This window comes from Bos mutus, chromosome 1 (assembly GCF_027580195.1).
Source record: "Bos mutus isolate GX-2022 chromosome 1, NWIPB_WYAK_1.1, whole genome shotgun sequence".
NCBI classification, from domain to species: domain Eukaryota; kingdom Metazoa; phylum Chordata; class Mammalia; order Artiodactyla; family Bovidae; genus Bos; species Bos mutus.
Genome location: NC_091617.1, coordinates 151,198,206 through 151,215,848, shown reverse-complemented (window position 1 = coordinate 151,215,848; position 17,643 = coordinate 151,198,206). Strand labels below are relative to the sequence as shown.

Genomic DNA, 17,643 nt, shown 5'->3' with positions numbered 1-17,643 from the left:
CTGAGGAAGCTGACAAGAGTGTTTAAGGACAATCTGTCACCAAGAAAAAAAGAAAATCAATTTAAAAATGTTCCCAATTATGCAGTTTTGAAAAACCAAGAAGAGATTAACTTTATTTGTGAAGAGAACAACTCTTCTTCCATGCTGGGCTAAACACCTATGGACCTTTTCTCTCTGGACAGAGGAATACGGTCGTGGGGGAGTGACGCTGTGGTGGGGAGAACGGGTCTGAGGAGCTAGAGACACTGCCTAGCACTCCTTCCTACGGCGGGGTCCCAGTTACCCTGAAGTCAATTCAGAGTTTAGAACACACTGTCCAATAGAAACATGAGGTAAGCCACAAATGTGAAGAAGTGAACGTGTAATTTAAAATTTTCTACTAGCCACATTAAAAAAAGTAAGAGGAAACAGGTGAAATTCTTCAGTATATTGAAAATACTGTTTCTTCCACATACAATCAGTATATTACAATCATACATGATGCTTTAAATTCTCTTTTTTCACACCGAGTCTTTGAAACCCAGCCGGTACCTCACAACTACAGAGCCCGCGTGCTGCAACTAGGAAGCCTACCAGGCTGCGCTCCCCAAGAAGCCCCTGCAGTGAGAAGCCTGGGCGCTGCAACGCTGGGGGCAGTGGGACGCAACCAGAGAAAGCCCGCACAGAGCAATGAAATCCCAGCACAGCCGAGAGAGAGCAGGATGGAAGGAAGGAAAGTCGCCCTGGTGCCGCGACTACGGAGCACATTACCTCTTTGACGTTCTGCAAGGTGTCAGGTGTGATCGTGAAGTCCACGGGGCTCGGAGTCCATTTCCCCTTCTGAGGCTAAAACAGGGGGAAGAACCGAAATCAGGAGAGAGTCCCACAGCTCCAACTTGTTTTTCCTCGTTTCAGGAAATGCAAGGCAGCACAAGAACGGGAGACCTTGGTGCCAAGAGGCAGGGTGCCTGGGTTCTAAAACAGTTCTGCCAGGAAACAAGGCTGTGTCTGTCCAATGTCTTCATCCCCCTGACTCAAGTTTCCGCATCTGGAAAATGGGGGGGCCAGGCTTCTTTGTCTCGAAGGTCCCTCGCAGGTCCAGAATTTAAAAGCAGAGCGGGATTACTGGGAGACGTTTATTTGAAGCCGTCTCTGAGAATAAGATTGTACACCGAAGTGTCTCTGTGACGGGCCCTGTGCAGTGCCGTTGCTGCCGCGGACCCACTGCGCAGGTGAGGTCAGTGAGGCCCAGACGGCTCACCTGGTTGCTCAAGTCCAGAGCAGAACGGACAGTCAAACCCAGGCACCCTGGTTCCACAGCTGGTGCTGTTAGCCACTCAGCTGTACAACTAACCTTCTACCAGGAAGAATCACACTGTAGCGTAACAGATTAATTATCAGCGTTATGGAGATTTGTTAACAATGACCACCTCCATCACACAGGCACAGAATCCATCAACACAGCCAAGCTTCCTGGGGGCCTGCCTGGTGCCTTTTACTCACAGGTTGGGGCCCAAAGGCCACTGAGGCCCCGATGGCGTGGGAGCTGTGGAGGAGAAAGGCCCCTGACCAGCCTGCCAACTTTACTCACCAAAAGCTTACTCTCGGAAATAGTCTTCTTGAAGCTACTCTTTTTACCAATAGGTTCACGAACATATTCTTTCGTGAATATATTTTTCCTCACAGCACATAAAGGAATATTTAACTTGTCAACTGTGGGTCATGGCGTAGTTTGGCTTCTAGTGAAATTATTCACAGAGACCGTGACCCCTGGGGGCTAACTGTGGGTGACCTCCAGGAGCAGGGAGGAAGCCCCCGGTGGCTCTGCCACCGCCAGCCTGAGTGGTCACCAGGCGCCCAGCCCTAGGCAGGGGGCTGAATTTGGGCTTATTCTTCACACAGGTGGAGGCTCTTTTTATATAAGACATGAAATGGCATGTGATTTTTTTTTTTAAGGGAGTAATCTACATGAAGAAAATTTTTTTAGCTTCCATTTGAAAACCCTTGATTGGACAGAAGGAAAACATCTGTTTCTAAATGAAGTGACTTCCAAAAATGAGAAATATTTTCATATTTTTTTAAAAACCGTAGCACTGAAAGAAACATCTACTGAAATTTTATAGAGAGAAACTACACATAATTGAAAATCCTAAAAAAGTCACAAAATTGATGCAAGGGCATCAGTGATTTCACCGATCTTATGCGGAAGAGCTCTTATATCTTCAGTCATCACTAAGGCATCCGTGGACATTTCATAATAGGGTTAAGAGGCCCTGCCCCAAAGGCCTGGAGAGAACTGAGATACAGGGACTCCAGGGCCGTGGGCACGAGTACCAGCCCCGACAGGTCCCCTGGGGGGAGGGGACCTAGCCCCCTCGGTTGGCACGTGAAAGGACTGCTTAAGGACACTCTGTCAGTGCAGAGTCCCGGCAGAAGGTGTCAGAAAAGGCTCTCCCTGCCCCCTTCCCCAGCACCCCGGTGTGTTCCTGCCTCGTGGGCTGAGAACGCAGGGCCCTGGCCTTCCTACCCCACAGCCGGGCACGTTTCTGCCAGCCATTTACGGAAGCAGCCATGAAAGACGAGACGATGCCTCCCTCCAGGACCAAGGGCAGGCTTGCGCACCGTCTGCTGAGATGAAGGTAGGCCCCCCGGCCTGGGGCTCCTCAGGTGAGGCACAGACCCCTCAGGCGCAGCACCCTGTGGGCTAGGGGCATCGCCCGGAGGGTCTGGCCCAGGGGATGACATGCACGCTGCTACCCTGCTGCTGGCCAGGCCGGGAGAATCATGCTCCCCTGTCTCTGACCCAGGAGTCCCAGGCCCCTGTGCCGCACCCACGGAGCACTAGCAGCTAACTCACTGCTGCTAAGTGGGCGCAGTCCCAGGCCCGCAGGAGAGTCCTGCTACCGAGCGCAGGCCCCCCGAGGGCAGCTTACGGTGGAGTGGACGATGAACTCGCAGGTCTTGGTCAAGTCCTTGGCCAGCAGGGACCGCCGCATGTCACAGCGCAGGGTGTACTGCAGAGAAAGGCAGAGGAGACGTTCTTGAGAGGGTCTGCTCTCATCACAGAATTACACAGACAAGGTTCCATCCCATTAATGCATCATACGAAATCTGTGTACATAACCGGGGGAGTTAATGCTCAAAATGAAAAGTATTTCTGTAATAGACACCTCAGCCTGTGCCCAGGGCCATCCTATCGCTGGACCCCTGGAAGGGGTGCAGAGTCTCACGGAGCCCCCTGTCACACGGGGAAAGACTTGCGAGGCAGAGCTGGGCATCAGCCTCCCTGTGTGAGCCCAGACAGGGAACACAGCCTCTCTGAGCTTCAGCTTCCTGCTCTAGAAGATGAGGACACTGATGCGACTTTAGTGAGGACCCAGTGAGATGACAAGTCAGGGCTGGCACATCACGGCTCTGGGTGAAACAGCAGCAACTTTGTAGAAAGGATGAGAAATCATGGCAGCAGAGCTGCAAACCCTGGGGCATCGAGACTCATAGCCAATGAGGCAGATGCCCCATACCTTCTGCGAGACAGGCCCTGAGCCCCGCGAGGGGGAGCCCGCCACAGAGCTGGGCGCCAGGCTGGAAACTCGACCTGTCCCTTCCCATCCTGTCCATAGCAGTGAGAGACTGCTAACAAAACTCAACGGCACATTTGTCTTAAACAAACAAACAAAAATCGTGTACGTTTAATAAAGCGAGCTAGTGTTTTAATCATCTGGGGAAAAACATTACAAATAATCTGTAGAACTGGAACCATATGTGTAGTGAGTCAAGAAGTTACGACTATTATGACCGACCTGTCCAGGTTAAACGAGAACTATGTACTGAAGGTACTTACTATGTATTAAGGGTCTCCTGGGAGAGGAAACGTTAGAAAAGAAATAAAAAAGAACACCGTTGTCTACAAGGGCCTTTATATGTGTGTGTGTATAGTCTCAATCATACACACACACACACACACACACACACACGTTGCTACTGTTAGTTGCTAAGTCGTGTCCCACTCTTTTGCCACCAGGCTCCTCTGTCCATGGATTTCCCAGGGGCAAAAACACACATATATTTTCTACCGAGACTTCAGTCTGGTCCCCCAGCCAGACCAGCTCAGCAAGGACTGCACTACATATGCATCTGTTGTTCGCATATGTAACACATACACGCGTGTATCTGTGTAACTGACCTTCCTGTACAGCCCACACACTATGGGCAGTATTTTGTTAGGGCCTGCCTGGTCTCCCTGATTCTTTTCCCAATGGGAGTGCCCTTCCTCATTTTCAGCCTCAGGGGTTTGGGAGGGCTGGCTTCCCCCAGCCCACCCTGGTTTGGAAGTGACCAGAAAGCCAGGAGCGCTGCTAGACCAGGGGAGGAATCCTTTCTGTGGGGGTGGCCAAGCCAGGAGAATGTTCTCTGCCACCAAGAACACAGAGCTGGGGGCTGACCGGTGTCCTCTCTCCCAGCCTCGACAGTCCCCTGGAATTGTGAGTTCCAGGATCCAATGTCCCTTTTTTGGCTAAGCCAGTTTGAGCAAGATTTCTATAATTTGTAAATGAAAGACTGTGAATAATGGGTACCAACTTTTGGTCACTAAAGGTTTTTTTTTTTTTTAAGTGTGAAAGCAGTAACTGGTAATATAAGGCAGCTGGTGATGAGTGGGAGAGGGCAGAAAGATGGAGAAAACAGGAAAACACCAATGTGTTTTAGGAACTGCATGGAAACCTGGGTTCAATCCCTGGGTTGGGAAGATCCCCTGGAGAAGGGAATGGCTACCCACTCCAGTATTCTTGCCTGGAGAATCCCACGGACAGAGGAGCCTGGCGGGCTACAGTCCATGGGCTCACAGAGAGTCAGACACAACTGAACAATTTTCACTAAATTCTTTTACAGCACTTTCTTGATTAATTCTGACAATTCAAAGGTAAGGACGGTTGACATAATATACAGATAGTCACCATGAATTCATTTATTTAATCATTCAGCAATTATTTACTTGGCATGTTCTGGGTGCCGGGAACTAGGCTGAATAAGTACTTCACAAAGAGACCTCATCAACCCCCAGGAGGAGAGGTCATGAAGGCCGTCTGGGTCACAGAGATGGGATCTGAGTTTACACCTGTCTGCGGCAGACACCCACGCTCCAAATCTTTATGCAATATGGTAATTCAAGCCCGGGTCTGTCTGTTGCAAAGCCCTGGATCTTTTCACTCTGTCTGGATCTTCCCCAAATATTAATGAGTGATCTACATGGCAAGGCCTACAGGAGGTTAAGGAGGGTCAGACATGAGCAGGGCTCCCAGAGGAGGTATAAGACTCGATTTCTTTTTTGGCCATGCTGTGTGACATGTGGGATGTGACATGCTTCGTTCTCTGACCGGGGATGGAACCCAAGTCCCCTGTACTGGAAGTGTGGAGCCTTAACCACTGGACTGCCAGGGAAGCCCCAAGATGCGATCTCTTCTGACTTGACAGTAAACACACCATGGATGGGAATGAGGAAAGAAGACACAGCCCAACAGATTTACAGCAGACTCCTAGAAGGGATATTATCACCATGAACAAGGAGGACAGGCATCTCGATCATTTACTTCTGAAACCATTTCAGCAGACATGTTGGTACCGCTGTACTTTGTGTTAAGAGGATAAAACCCCGCTAGTAGGGCCACGAGAGGAGAACAAAAATAAAACCACCCTGTGATTTAAACAACTTTTAAAGGAAAAAGTGGTTGTACAGAGGACAGCTGGGAAGACTGACAGCTTCCTGTATGCTCTGTCTACAAATAAGGATGAGAGGTGGATGCAAATGTGGCTGAGGAGAATCAGAGCAAATATGATGGAGTCCTCCGCCTAAGAAGTTACGAGGAAACCAGGCCCTGTGAGCTGGCAACCTACTACTGGCTACATTTTAAATCCTTTATGTTGTCAGCCTTTTTACTATTTTTACATTACGGTACCACAATGCAATTCAAATGATAAATGAAAAGTGTCTCTGCACCCATATGATTTGAGAAAGACTGTTGTTAAGGCTCAACAAGAACACCTTCTCTCCCAAGTCACACACCCAGGAATCTTCACGGAAAGTGTGATGAGTCCTGGCGCTGAGAAGGCCACGCCCTGCGGGACCACAGTGGCCGCTGCCCCTCTGGGTGGCACCTGCCCCACTGTCCAACCAAGAGGCTGGAAGAAGGCCTGTCCAGAGACTGAATGAGTGCACGGATGAATGAGAATGAGATCAGGAAGTCGCAATCCTGGTGTCTCTCAAGACGCATGCTTCTCAAAAGCAGCAGTGGCGAATCTGAGTTAAGAACTGGGAGTTAGATGACACTGGAGAATTTCTGTTCCCCCTGAGAGGTGTGAAAACGGTAACTGGCGTTACGTAGAAAGAATGTCCCTGTCTTCTGGTGATTTTGAGATGAAGTGTCAAGATTCTGTAACTAACTTTGAAATGATTCAGAATACAGATGAAACAAATGTGGCAAAATTCTAATAAATGTTGAATCCAGGTAATAAGCAAAAGAGTGACCAGCTCTTATAAATGTGAGGTTGAGAGGACATCTCTGTGGTTTCAGAAATTTATGAGATATTTGGGGAGGTGCAAAATTCCACGTTACAGCATTCTAAGGTTAACCCTCAAAGTGGTAAAATCTGATGACCAAAATAAACTGAGGTCAGAGTGATTATTTACTAAACAATTAACCACATGCTAACTCTCCTTCTGCATTTGAACTGGTTTCCAACTCACACACAGCTGCACAGGACCCCAAATTTTGTATTTTCATCTGATGCCCTTCCAGGCAGTATGTGGAAAAGGGTGAGACTTCCAACTTTATGTTAAACAAATGAATCTTTTAACAAGAATGCTAAACACAGGAAAAGAAAGTGACAAGTAAGAAGTATGACCACAGAAAACTGGATGTTATTCTATTGTTTCTAATGAATGTATGCTTCTATTAGTAAATAGACAGCATCAAAGAAGAGCTGTGTGGGTAAACCAGGTTGCTGCTGATTCTGGCAAGAGAAAAAAAAATAATTTTGAAAATGCGATGTTTGAGAGATTTTCTGCAAGGAGACCCAACCAGTCCATCCTAAAGGAGATCAGTCCCGAGTGTTCATTGGAAGGCCTGATGTTGAAGCTTAAACTCCGATACTTTGACCACCTGAGCTGACTCATTTGAAAAGACCCTGATGCTGGGAAAGATTGAGGGCAGGAGGAGAAGGGGACGAGAGAGGATGAGATGGTTGGATGGCATCACCGACTCAATGGACATGGGTTTGGGTGGACTCCAGGAGTTGGTGATAGACAGGGAGGCCTGGCGTGCTGTGGTTCATGGGGTTGCAAAGAGTTGGACACAACTGAGTGACTGAACTGAACTGAACTGAGAGATTTTCAGTCTTCCTAAAAAAAAAAAAAAAGAAAAAAAAAATGCAGTTTTCATTCACTTTCTTTCGTGGTAAAAATATTCTGCACCTTGAAAGTGGGTCAGAGGACTTGGGTCTCTACACCAGCTGTGTGTCTACACGAGTGGCTCCTTTTGAGTCCAGACAGTTTACTGTCCCTTCTTATGAGCAGCCCAAAACCTTCAGTGTATTTACTGCTGAAACAGGTACACTGACAAGAAAGGACTAGAAAAGTTTTTGTACAGAAAGATATTTACTGCAACAGATTACATCACACTACATGTGTTTCTTTTTGACCAATCTTTCAAGCCATTCATAAAACCCACATGCACACAAACCATGCGTTAAACTCTCACGAGTGTTTGGAGAATTTTTATTTTTAAAGCGCTGCATTTTTAAGTGGGGGAATCATCTCTACCAGGACCAAATTTTCAGCTAAAACTTAATAAATCAAAAAAATTTCCTAACTGCCAGCCCTCTTGCACACACGTGAGACAAAATGCTTTTGTCTCATCCGGCGAGGGACCGGCTGCAAGGCTGATATCACAAAAGTACCTTTCTTTCCACCGAATAAAGGAAAGGCTCTTTTTCTCTCGCTCTGAGTCATGACTCCAAACTGTGCCTGAGACAACAATGGGGACTGTGACAGACATCCTGAACCGGCAGAGGTGGACAGGAAGTCATAAATCCACCTCCCCCCACTCATTTACACGGGCTGTTCAGTAAAGAATACAGGCCTATGTCAGAGCGCTAGCCTTTGGATATGAAACAAAGAGATATTTATACGTTCGAAACAGACAAGTTGGTGCGGGTACCAGAGAGACGTGAGGGCATATCTATTACCAACAATAAAAGCGCCCCCGACGGCGTCAGCGTGGCCTGCACAGAGCCCCAGAGAAACAACGGGATTCCTGAAGAGAAGCTACAGTGTGGGTTCTCCAGGGTCTCCCAAGGATAACGGTCGTATTCACATACACACACTACGTTCTGCCGGGCAAGATGAGAAATCAGTACAGAACGCAGGAGGGGCTCAGCCACGCCTACAGCGTTAACTTCTTGGGCCCATTTATTTACGAACTTTCAGTGACACAACGAGCAAGCTGTCGTGCAGAAGAGAAGTCAGGACACGCACCTGGATGTTGACGAACACGCCGTGGTACGTCTCGTACAGAACTTTGTTACTCTTCACGTGCAGCGGAAACTCGAAAGGAATTTCTGTTTTGCCGCCGGGAAATTTTCCTGGCTTCACCATTTCGATGGTACTGTTGATGACCTGGATGGGCTGCAAGGACACGCACAAGTCGATCCATCAGCCCGCGCTTCTTGTTATGTGACTGTGGCTAGTGAATCAACTCCTGGGAGACCCCACACCCCACCCCAGCCCCACCCCCACCATCCTGCTGCTCTGGGAGCCTGGCGCTGTCCAAGTTGGGTTCATTTTTAGGGCTGGACGCTGCGGTGTTGGGTGCAAGTAGGAAATGCACTGATACATTTCTCTCTCTTATCCCCAAGTATCTCAGCTTGACTGTCCCCTAACAACCCTTCTGACGTGTACCCCCACCTTCAGCGTGAAGCAGACTTGCAAGGAACCTAGGGAGGAGCAGACCCCCTCCTCCCCACCCCAACCCCCCGGCCCCAGCTCCGGGCACCCGGGCAGTCTGGGCCCTAGGAGCAGACTGTTCGCACACGTGCCTCAACAGCAGGCACTACACCTTCCTGAGGGAAGGTACTCCAAGCCTTGGTTTACAACCACACTGAGAAAACCCACAACTCTGGAAGCGAGTCTCTCAAGTGCTGATGGAGGAAAAGAAAAGAAAGCTGTGGGGACACGTGGACAGGCCCTGAAATCTGCATGCTCTTTGTGAACCCTTCTTTCCCCTTAACTCCTCCTCCTTGGAACTTAAAAGAGTTAAATCTGCCCTTCAGGAAAAGGAAACTACGTACAGCAGAAAGTTTACATCCTAGAACACAGACCCTCAAGCAACAGGAAAGAAGGGTTCCACCGGCATTCTTACCTGGATGCAGCTGGACTAAAATAACAGTTATAATAACAGTTTTGCTTTAGGAAGGTCAGAGGTGAGAAGGCCCAGGCACAGTTTCCCAGAGCACACTGGGCTCTGTAAGGGCTGAAGGTATCCCCCTCAAGTCCCCCTAACCCTGTCTTATGAGAATAAACACAAGCAGACTTTCGGTAACAGCATATATTCAGAATCAAAATATCTGCATGTGTTTTTTTCAGTTTGATTACTGAGTCGTAAAAGCACGCCTGCCACCGTTCCCAGCAAAATAACAACAATGAAGCTGAGGCAGCACGTGCAAACCAACCCCAAACACTTGGAAAAGGAACTAAAAACGTGCAAGTCAGGCATTCTTACCTTAACGGAATTATAGAAGGCTTCAAACACCCCCACGCTCTTGGCACTGAGCTGCAGGTTCACGGTTCCTTCCACCGTCAGGGAGAGGCCCTGGTGCTGGACTGAGTCCTTCCCAGATATGACCACCACCCCGGACAGCATTTCCTGGGGAGGGGAGAGAGCCACCCGACACGTTAGCATGGCTCTTTCATCCGCCTGGTTCACTAGCAAAGTCGGCCTCTGGAACCATCAACGTGGTCCAAGATGAAGACGCTCAGTGGACACTTGTCACAGACAGATACCCGGACGGCACTGTGGGGAAGGCCCGGCCCTGGGGGTCCAAGGGGAAGAATCTTATCCCCCCACCACCTTCCGGACACAGCTTGATTCCCACTGGACAATCCCAACACAGGTCCGGTTTCAAAAGGGCAAAGAGCAGGGCCTGGGGGAATGGCAGATTCAGAGCCGCCAGGCACAGGAGCGTGTATGACGACCCCCTCAGAAGGATGACACAGGGAAGACCCTCTTCTTTACCTTCTTCCTCAGTGACGCTAAGATGAGGACACACTGGCAAAGGCACGAGCAGCTCAGCGGGCTGTCCCCTGCCCAGCGAGCCTAGGGGCCACCCTTCAGCACCCTCCGCCCCCCACCCCGCCCCACTATCCTGCTTCACAAGCTGGTGGACGGTCCAGCACAAGGACCCCGCACCAGACCATCATTCACTTCTCCGAAGACACTGAAGTCGGAGAACACAGACATTAACCTCACGCCTGCCTGTCACCTCAGACCTGACAGTCTCCACCTGCGATGGGGGTTTGTGTGCAGCAGGGAGCTAAGGACTGTGGTGCTGGAGAAGACTCTTGAGAGTCTCTTGGACTGCAAGGAGATCCAACCAGTCCATCCAAAGGAAATCAGTCCTGAATATTCATTGGAAGGACTGATGCTGAAGCCGAAGCTCCAATACTTTGGCCGCCTGATAGGAAGAACTGACTTATTGGAAAAGACCCTGATGCTGGGAAAGATTGAAGGCGGGAGGAGAAGGGGACGACAGAGGATGAGATGGTTGGATGGATTCACGAACTCAATGGACGTGAGTTTGGGTAGACTCCGGGAGTTGGTGATGGACAGGGAGGCCTGGCGTGCTGCAGTCCATGGGGTCGCCAAGAGTCGGACACGACTGAGCAACTGAACTGAACTGAACCGAAGAGAATCCACAGCAAATACAAAACGACACCTTTCTGAAATGACCTTCAGATTTGGTGCGTGATTGCTGTCACGTGGTGATATGATGGCAGAAAAAGAAAAAAAATGCAAAAGTTAAAAATGGCCCCACAGATCAAAGTATTAAAAAAAATATCTGTTCTACTGGCATTTAAATCTGTTTATCTTTCGTTTCCTGTAGTCACTGGGTAGAAAAACATTTCACAATCTGTGAAATCAGGGGAGTGGGGGATATTCTATGTATCTTGAAGTGAAGTGAAGTCAAAGTTGCTCAGTCATGTCTAACTCTTTGCAACCTCATGGGCTATACAGTCCATAGAATTCTCCAGGCCAGAATACTTGAGTGGGTAGCTGTTCCCTTCTCCAGGGGATCTTCCCAACCCAGCGATTGAACCTAGGTCTCCCACATTGCAGGCGGATTCTTTACCAGATGAGCCACTAAGGGAAGCCCTCTATGTCTCTTAAATATTCTAAGTATTTTGGTTTTGTTTACTGCTCCCCACCCCAAAGCCCTGAAGTCTAAATTAAAACAGTATCAGCTCCATTTTAAGCAGAATTCAAGAGGTAGAACGCATTTTGTTCTTCACGTTAAGAAGCTCATAAGCAAATTTGCATGAAAATTCTTCTGAAATACTAATTTAACTTTTAAATTTTTAATTAAAATTAGTTCTATTAACTTCTGTACAATAGAATGAAATAAAAACCTAAGTTTTCATCAGTTAAATCCACTAGTATATTTTTAAAAATATATAGTGTCCCAGAATTGAAATCGGACAAAATAATTTCACACACTTTATCAATTAAACAACACATTGGCACTTGGTTCCGCTTCTATTTAATTGAAACATTTTCAGCTAATCTCATGGGAACAGAATCTGAGCTGACTACTGAATGCCACAGTATAAGCACAATATCAATAGAACTGTTTCCTTCCTTAATCCCTATGGCAGAAGAAGGAAAAAGCGGTGAAGTACCTGGGAAATTATCAGAGTAAAAATTTTATCACTCTCTTGTCATTCTTTAATTTGAACTAAGAAATGACAGTAGAGAGAATATTAAGAAATTAAGTAGAGAGAAATTAAGAAAATGTGTGTATGTTAGTTGCTTAGTCGTGTCGGACTCTTTGCGACCTCATAGACTGTAGCCCCCCAGACCCCTCCGTCCAAGGGATTCTCCAGGCAAGAATACTGGAGAGGGTAGCCATGCCCTTCTCTAGGGCATCTTCCTGACCCAGGGATTGAACCTAGGTCTCATGCACTGCAGGTGGATTCTTTACTGTCTGAGTCACCAGGGAAGCCCATGGTACAGTCACAAAAACTGAACAAATTAGCCTGTAAATGAGGCAAATAGGTCTTATAGGTCTTTCTTCAGGGGAAAAAATAGCAAAGCAAATAACTAATCAAGAAATAACAAATAGCAAAGACACAGCAGTAATCAAATAATAATAAAAGAACACATTGTTCAACCGCACAGAAGTGAATGTGAAAAGTCAACAAAGTGATTCATTTTTCTAGGGAAATGTAATTTATCCAAACTAACTCCAAAGGAGATGGGAAAGCTAAACAAACAAGTTAGAAAAATTAGAAAAAGTTACACACGAGTCCCCCACACCCACAAAGCACCAGGCCTAGAGAGCTTCATAGATCATTCCCAAATGTTTAAGTGCAGAAAACACCAATATTAAACTACTCCAAAACACAGAAAAAGAATTTCTTTTTAAAAAAGTTAAGCAAATACAACGACACCAAAGTAAGACAAAATCTATACACACCTGACCTGCCTCCTGAGAAATCTGTATGCAGGTTAAGAAGCAACAGTTTGAACTGGACATGGAACAACAGACTGGTTCCAAATTGGGAAAGGAGTACGTCAAAGCTGTATCTTGTCACCCTGCTTATTTAACTTATATGCAGAATACATCATGAGAAACGCTGGGCTGGATGAAGCACAAGCTGGAATCAAGATTGCCGGGAGAAATATCAATAACCTCAGATATGCAGATGACACCACCCTTATGGCAGAAAGTGAAGAGGAACTAAAAAGCCTCCTGATGAAAGTGAAAGAGGAGAGTGAGAAAGTTGACTTAAAACTCAACATTCAGAAAACTAAGATCATGGCTATCCGGTCCCATCACTTCATGGCAAATGGATCGGGAAACAATGGAAACAGTGACAGACTTTATTTTGGGGGCTCCAAAATCACTGCAGATGGTGACTGCAGCCATGAAATTAAAAGATGCTTGCTCCTTGGAAGGAAAGTTATGACCAACCTACACAGTATATTAAAAAGCAGAGACATTACTTTTCCAACAAAGGTCTGTCTTAGTCAAAGCTATGGTTTTTCCAGTAGTCATGTATGGATGTGAGAGCTGGACTATAAAGAAAGCTGAGTGCTGAAGACTTGATGCTTTTGAATTGTGGTGTTGGAGAAGACTCTTGAGAGTCCCTTGCACTGCAAGGAGATCCAACCAGTTCCAACTAGGAAATCAGTCCTGAATATTCATTGGAAGGACTGATGATGAAGCTGAAACTCCAATACTTTGGCCACCTGATGTGAAGAACTGATTCATTGGAAAAAACCCCGATGCTGAGTAAGATTGAAGGCAGGAGAAGAAGGGGACGACAGAGGATGAGATGGTTAGATGTTATCACCGACTCAATGGGCATGAGTTTGAGTAAACTCTGGAAGTTGGTGATGGACAGGGAGGCCTGGAGTGCTGCAGTCCACAGGGTCACGAAGAGACAGACACGACTGAGCAACTGAATTGAACTGATCAACATGAAGAGAATTTCAGGAAGGAAGATAGTGGGGTAGAAAATTAATATACAAAAGTCAAGAAGGCAACACGTCCACAACAACAATCAGTGAGAAAACATGTTGGAAAAAATGTTTTTTTCAAAAAAAAAAAAAAAAAGGCTTTCCTGGTGGCTCAGTGGTAAAGAATCTGCCTGCCAATCAGTTCAGTTCAGTTCAGTCACTTAGTCGTGTCCGAATCTTGGCGACCCCATGAACTGCAGCACGCCAGGCCTCCCTGTCCATCACCAACTCCCAGAGTTTACCCAAACCCATGTCCATTGAGTCGGTGATGCCATCCAACCATCTCATCCTCTGTCATCCCCTTCTCCTGCCCTCAATCTTTCCCAGCATCAGGGTCTTTTCCAATGAGTCGGTTGTTTGCATCAGGTGGCCAAACGTATTGGAGTTTCAGCTTCAGCATCAGTCCTTCCAATGAACACCTAGGACTGATCTCCTTTAGGATGGACTGGTTGGATCTCCTTGCAGTGCAAGGGATTCTCAAGAGTCTTCTCCAACACCACAGTTCATGGGCTCAGCTCCTGGTCCGGGAAGATCCCACATGCTCAGAGCAGCCAAGCCTGTGTGCCACAACTATTAAACCTGTGCTCTAGGGCCTGGGAGTTGCAACTACTGAGTCCTTGAGCCACAGTGACTCAAGCCCGCTGCTCTAGAGCCTGTACTCTGCAACAGTGGACATCACCTCAATGACAAGCCCTCACACCGCAACTACAGAGTAGCCCTCTGCTCACTGCAACTAGAGAGAAGCCGGAAGGAACAAAGAGCCTTCAGTGTGGCCAAAATAAATACATAATAAAATCATCTTTTTAAAGGCAACAAAAATTAAAATATATAAATCAATTTAACAGGAAATGAATAAAACCTGATAAGAGGAAAACTTCAAATATAGTTGAAGAGCACAAAAGAAATACATGGAAAGTCATATCCTGTTTTTGAAGTTTTATCACTCTTAATGTGTCTACTTTCAATCTATAAAGGTAACATAATCCAAAGAAGACAACATCAGAATTTTTCTTTTCTTTTTTCAGAAGGGCATGGTATGGTATGGTAAGATAGATTAGAAAGCTGATTTTTAAATTCACCTGGAATAATAAATAGGTTCTAAAATGAGGAGGAAAGAGGGGAACTAGCCCGGTGAGATACTGTAACACCACAATAACTTACTAAGTGTGGGGCAGGGCGTATGTGGGCTGAAAGATCAATAGGACAAGAGGGAAACCCCAGAAATAGACCCAGATTATAGAGGAATTTAACAGATGATGAAGCACTTTAAATCCAGAAGGATTTATTCACTAAATAATACTGGAAAACTAGCCAGAGATCTGGGATAAAAAGCGGCCAGAAAACTGGCAAAAAAAAGAAAAAAATAAAGTGGGATTCTTACTGAAAACCTTTGTACACAAGAAGTTCTAAATACAAACACCTGAATAACCAAAACTTTAGAAGAAACCAGAAAATGATTTTTATCACCTCAAAGTGGGACACGCCTTTCTAAGAATGATTCAAAACTCTGAATAATAAATATGACTGCCAAACCAAAAATAGTTTATTACATAAAAGTGATTATGAGCAACAATGCTTATATAAATGATAAACTAGGGAAATAATGCAACATAATAGGCAAAAAGCTAATTTCTCTAATATTATAAGAAATAAAAAAACAAACCACCTTGGGCTTCCCTGGTAGCTCAGTGGCAAAGAAAGAAACCGCCAGCCAATGCCAGGAGACACGGGTTCGATTCCTGGTCTGGGAAGATCCCACACCCTGCAAAGGAACAAAGCCCAAGCGCCCCAACTATTGCGCATGCGCTCTGGAGCCCAAGGGCCGATACGACGGAGTTCACACGCTGCAACCACTGAACCAGGAGCGCCCTAGAGGCCACGCCCCACCGGAGAAGCCACTGCATTGAGAAGCCCACGCACCGGCACCCAGAGGGCAGCCCATGCGGCAAGAAGACCCAGCACAGCCAAAACAAATACACAACATCATAGGCTGCTAAGTCACTTCAGTCGTGTCCGACTCTGTGCGACCCCATAGACGGCAGCCCACCAGGATCCCCCGTCCCTGGGATTCTCCAGGCAAGAACACTGGAGTGGGTTGCCATTTCCTTCTCCAATGCATGAAAGTGAAAAGTGAAAGTGAAGTCGCTCAGTCGTGTCCGACTCCTAGCGACCCCATGGACTGCAGGCTACCAGGCTCCTCCGTCCATGGGACTCTCCAGGAAAGAGTACTGGAGTGGGGTGCCATTGCTGCGTAACCTCCCAGAAAAGTATTCCATTCTAAATATTATGAATACAGTTCATAAGAAACGCTAATTGCTTGTAAGCCCATGAAAAAATGCTCAATTTCAAAAGTAACATTGTGAGAAAAGATCATCAAAGCTATCCTAAGCACCATTTCCCCCTATCAGATTAGCAAAGATAAAAAATGTGGCCATATTGCAGTGGGGAAGGGTACACCAGGGAGGGAGGAGCTGAGAATCCGCTAGACCAGCCACTAGGCAATACCGGAAACATTGTATCAACACCGGGCGCAGCAATTCCACTTTCAGGAGCTTTCTTCAGATATATTTGCACACTGAAATGACTGAATAGTACTTACTCACTGAAACACTGTAATAAAAAGAATGTAAACAACCTAAATTCTAACAACAGGAAAACAGTGGGTTGTGGGTTTTTTTTTTCCCTTTAATGATATCTCGGGAGATCATTCACATTAGTACTTGTATGTTCTTTATTTTGAAGGTTACATATTGCACAACGGGTTCGATTTCTGGGTTGGGAAGATCTCCTGGAGAAGGAAATGGCAACCCACTCCAGTATTCTTGCCTGGAGAATCCCATGGACAGAGGAGCCTGGTGCGATACAGTCTGTGGGGTCACAAGGAGTCAGACATGACTGAGCGACTAAACCACCACCACCACCACCACCACTTCCAGAAAGGCACTTTCTGCCTGCCAGACAACCTGTGTCTTTAAGAGAAAGGTCATGGGTCATGGTTTTTGGGCTTCCTTTTCTCCAAAATCACTGCAGATGGTGACCGCAGCCATGAAATGAAGACACTTGCTCCTTGGAAGAAAAGCTATGACCAACCTAGACAGTATATTAAAAAGCAGAGACATTACTTTGCTGACAAAGGTCCGTCTAGTCAAAGCTATGGTTTTTCCAGTGGTGATGTATGGATGTGCCAACAAAGGTCTGTCTAGTCAAAGCTATGGTTTTTCCAATAGTCATGTATGGATGTGCGAGTTGGACTGTGAAGAAAGCTGAGCACCGAAGAACTGATGCTTTTGAACTGTGGTGTTGGAGAAGACTCTTGAGAGTTCCTTGGACTGCAAGGAGATCCAACCAGTCCATCCTAAAGTAGATCAGTCCTGAATATTCATTGGAAGGACTGATGCTGAAGCGTCAATACTTTGGCCAGCTCCAATACTGAAGCTCCAATACTTTGGCCACCTGATGCAAAGAGCTGACTCACTGGAAAAGACCCTGATGCTGAGAAAGATTGAAGGCAGGAGGAGAAGGGGACGACAGAGGATGAGATGGTTGGATGGCATCACCAACTCGATGGACACAAGTTTGAGCAAGTTCTGGGAGTTGGTGATGGACAGGGAGGCCTGGTGTGCTTCAGTCCATGGGGTTGCAAAGAGTTGGACACGACTGAGCAACTGAATTGTGGCTAAGCTGGTAAAGAATCCACCTGTAATGTGGGAGACCTGGGTTCGATCCCTGGGTTGGGAAGATCCCCTGGAATAAGGAAATGCTACCTAATCCAGTATTCTGGCCTGGAGAATTCCATGAGTCCATGCGGTCACAAGGAGTCGGACATGACTGAGAAACTTTCACTTTCATATTGCACCACTGTGAAAAGGGGGTAGAA

The 17,643-nt window shown here is 46.7% G+C and overlaps 1 protein-coding gene across 3 annotated transcripts in view; it reads right to left on the bottom strand.

Annotated features, from left to right (window-relative positions):
* The window catches only part of VPS26C (VPS26 endosomal protein sorting factor C), a 69,460-nt gene that overhangs the window by 40,335 nt on the left and 11,482 nt on the right, over window positions 1–17,643 (bottom strand). For all 3 annotated transcript variants that reach the window (XM_070377489.1, XM_070377494.1, XM_005899544.2), the window contains exons 2-5: window positions 9,750–9,893; window positions 8,507–8,656; window positions 2,913–2,993; window positions 751–825 (exon numbers count right to left, since the gene is read on the bottom strand). In XM_070377489.1, the coding sequence (XP_070233590.1) occupies window positions 751–825; window positions 2,913–2,993; window positions 8,507–8,656; window positions 9,750–9,893 (450 nt within the window). The remainder of the gene's footprint in view (window positions 1–750; window positions 826–2,912; window positions 2,994–8,506; window positions 8,657–9,749; window positions 9,894–17,643) is intronic.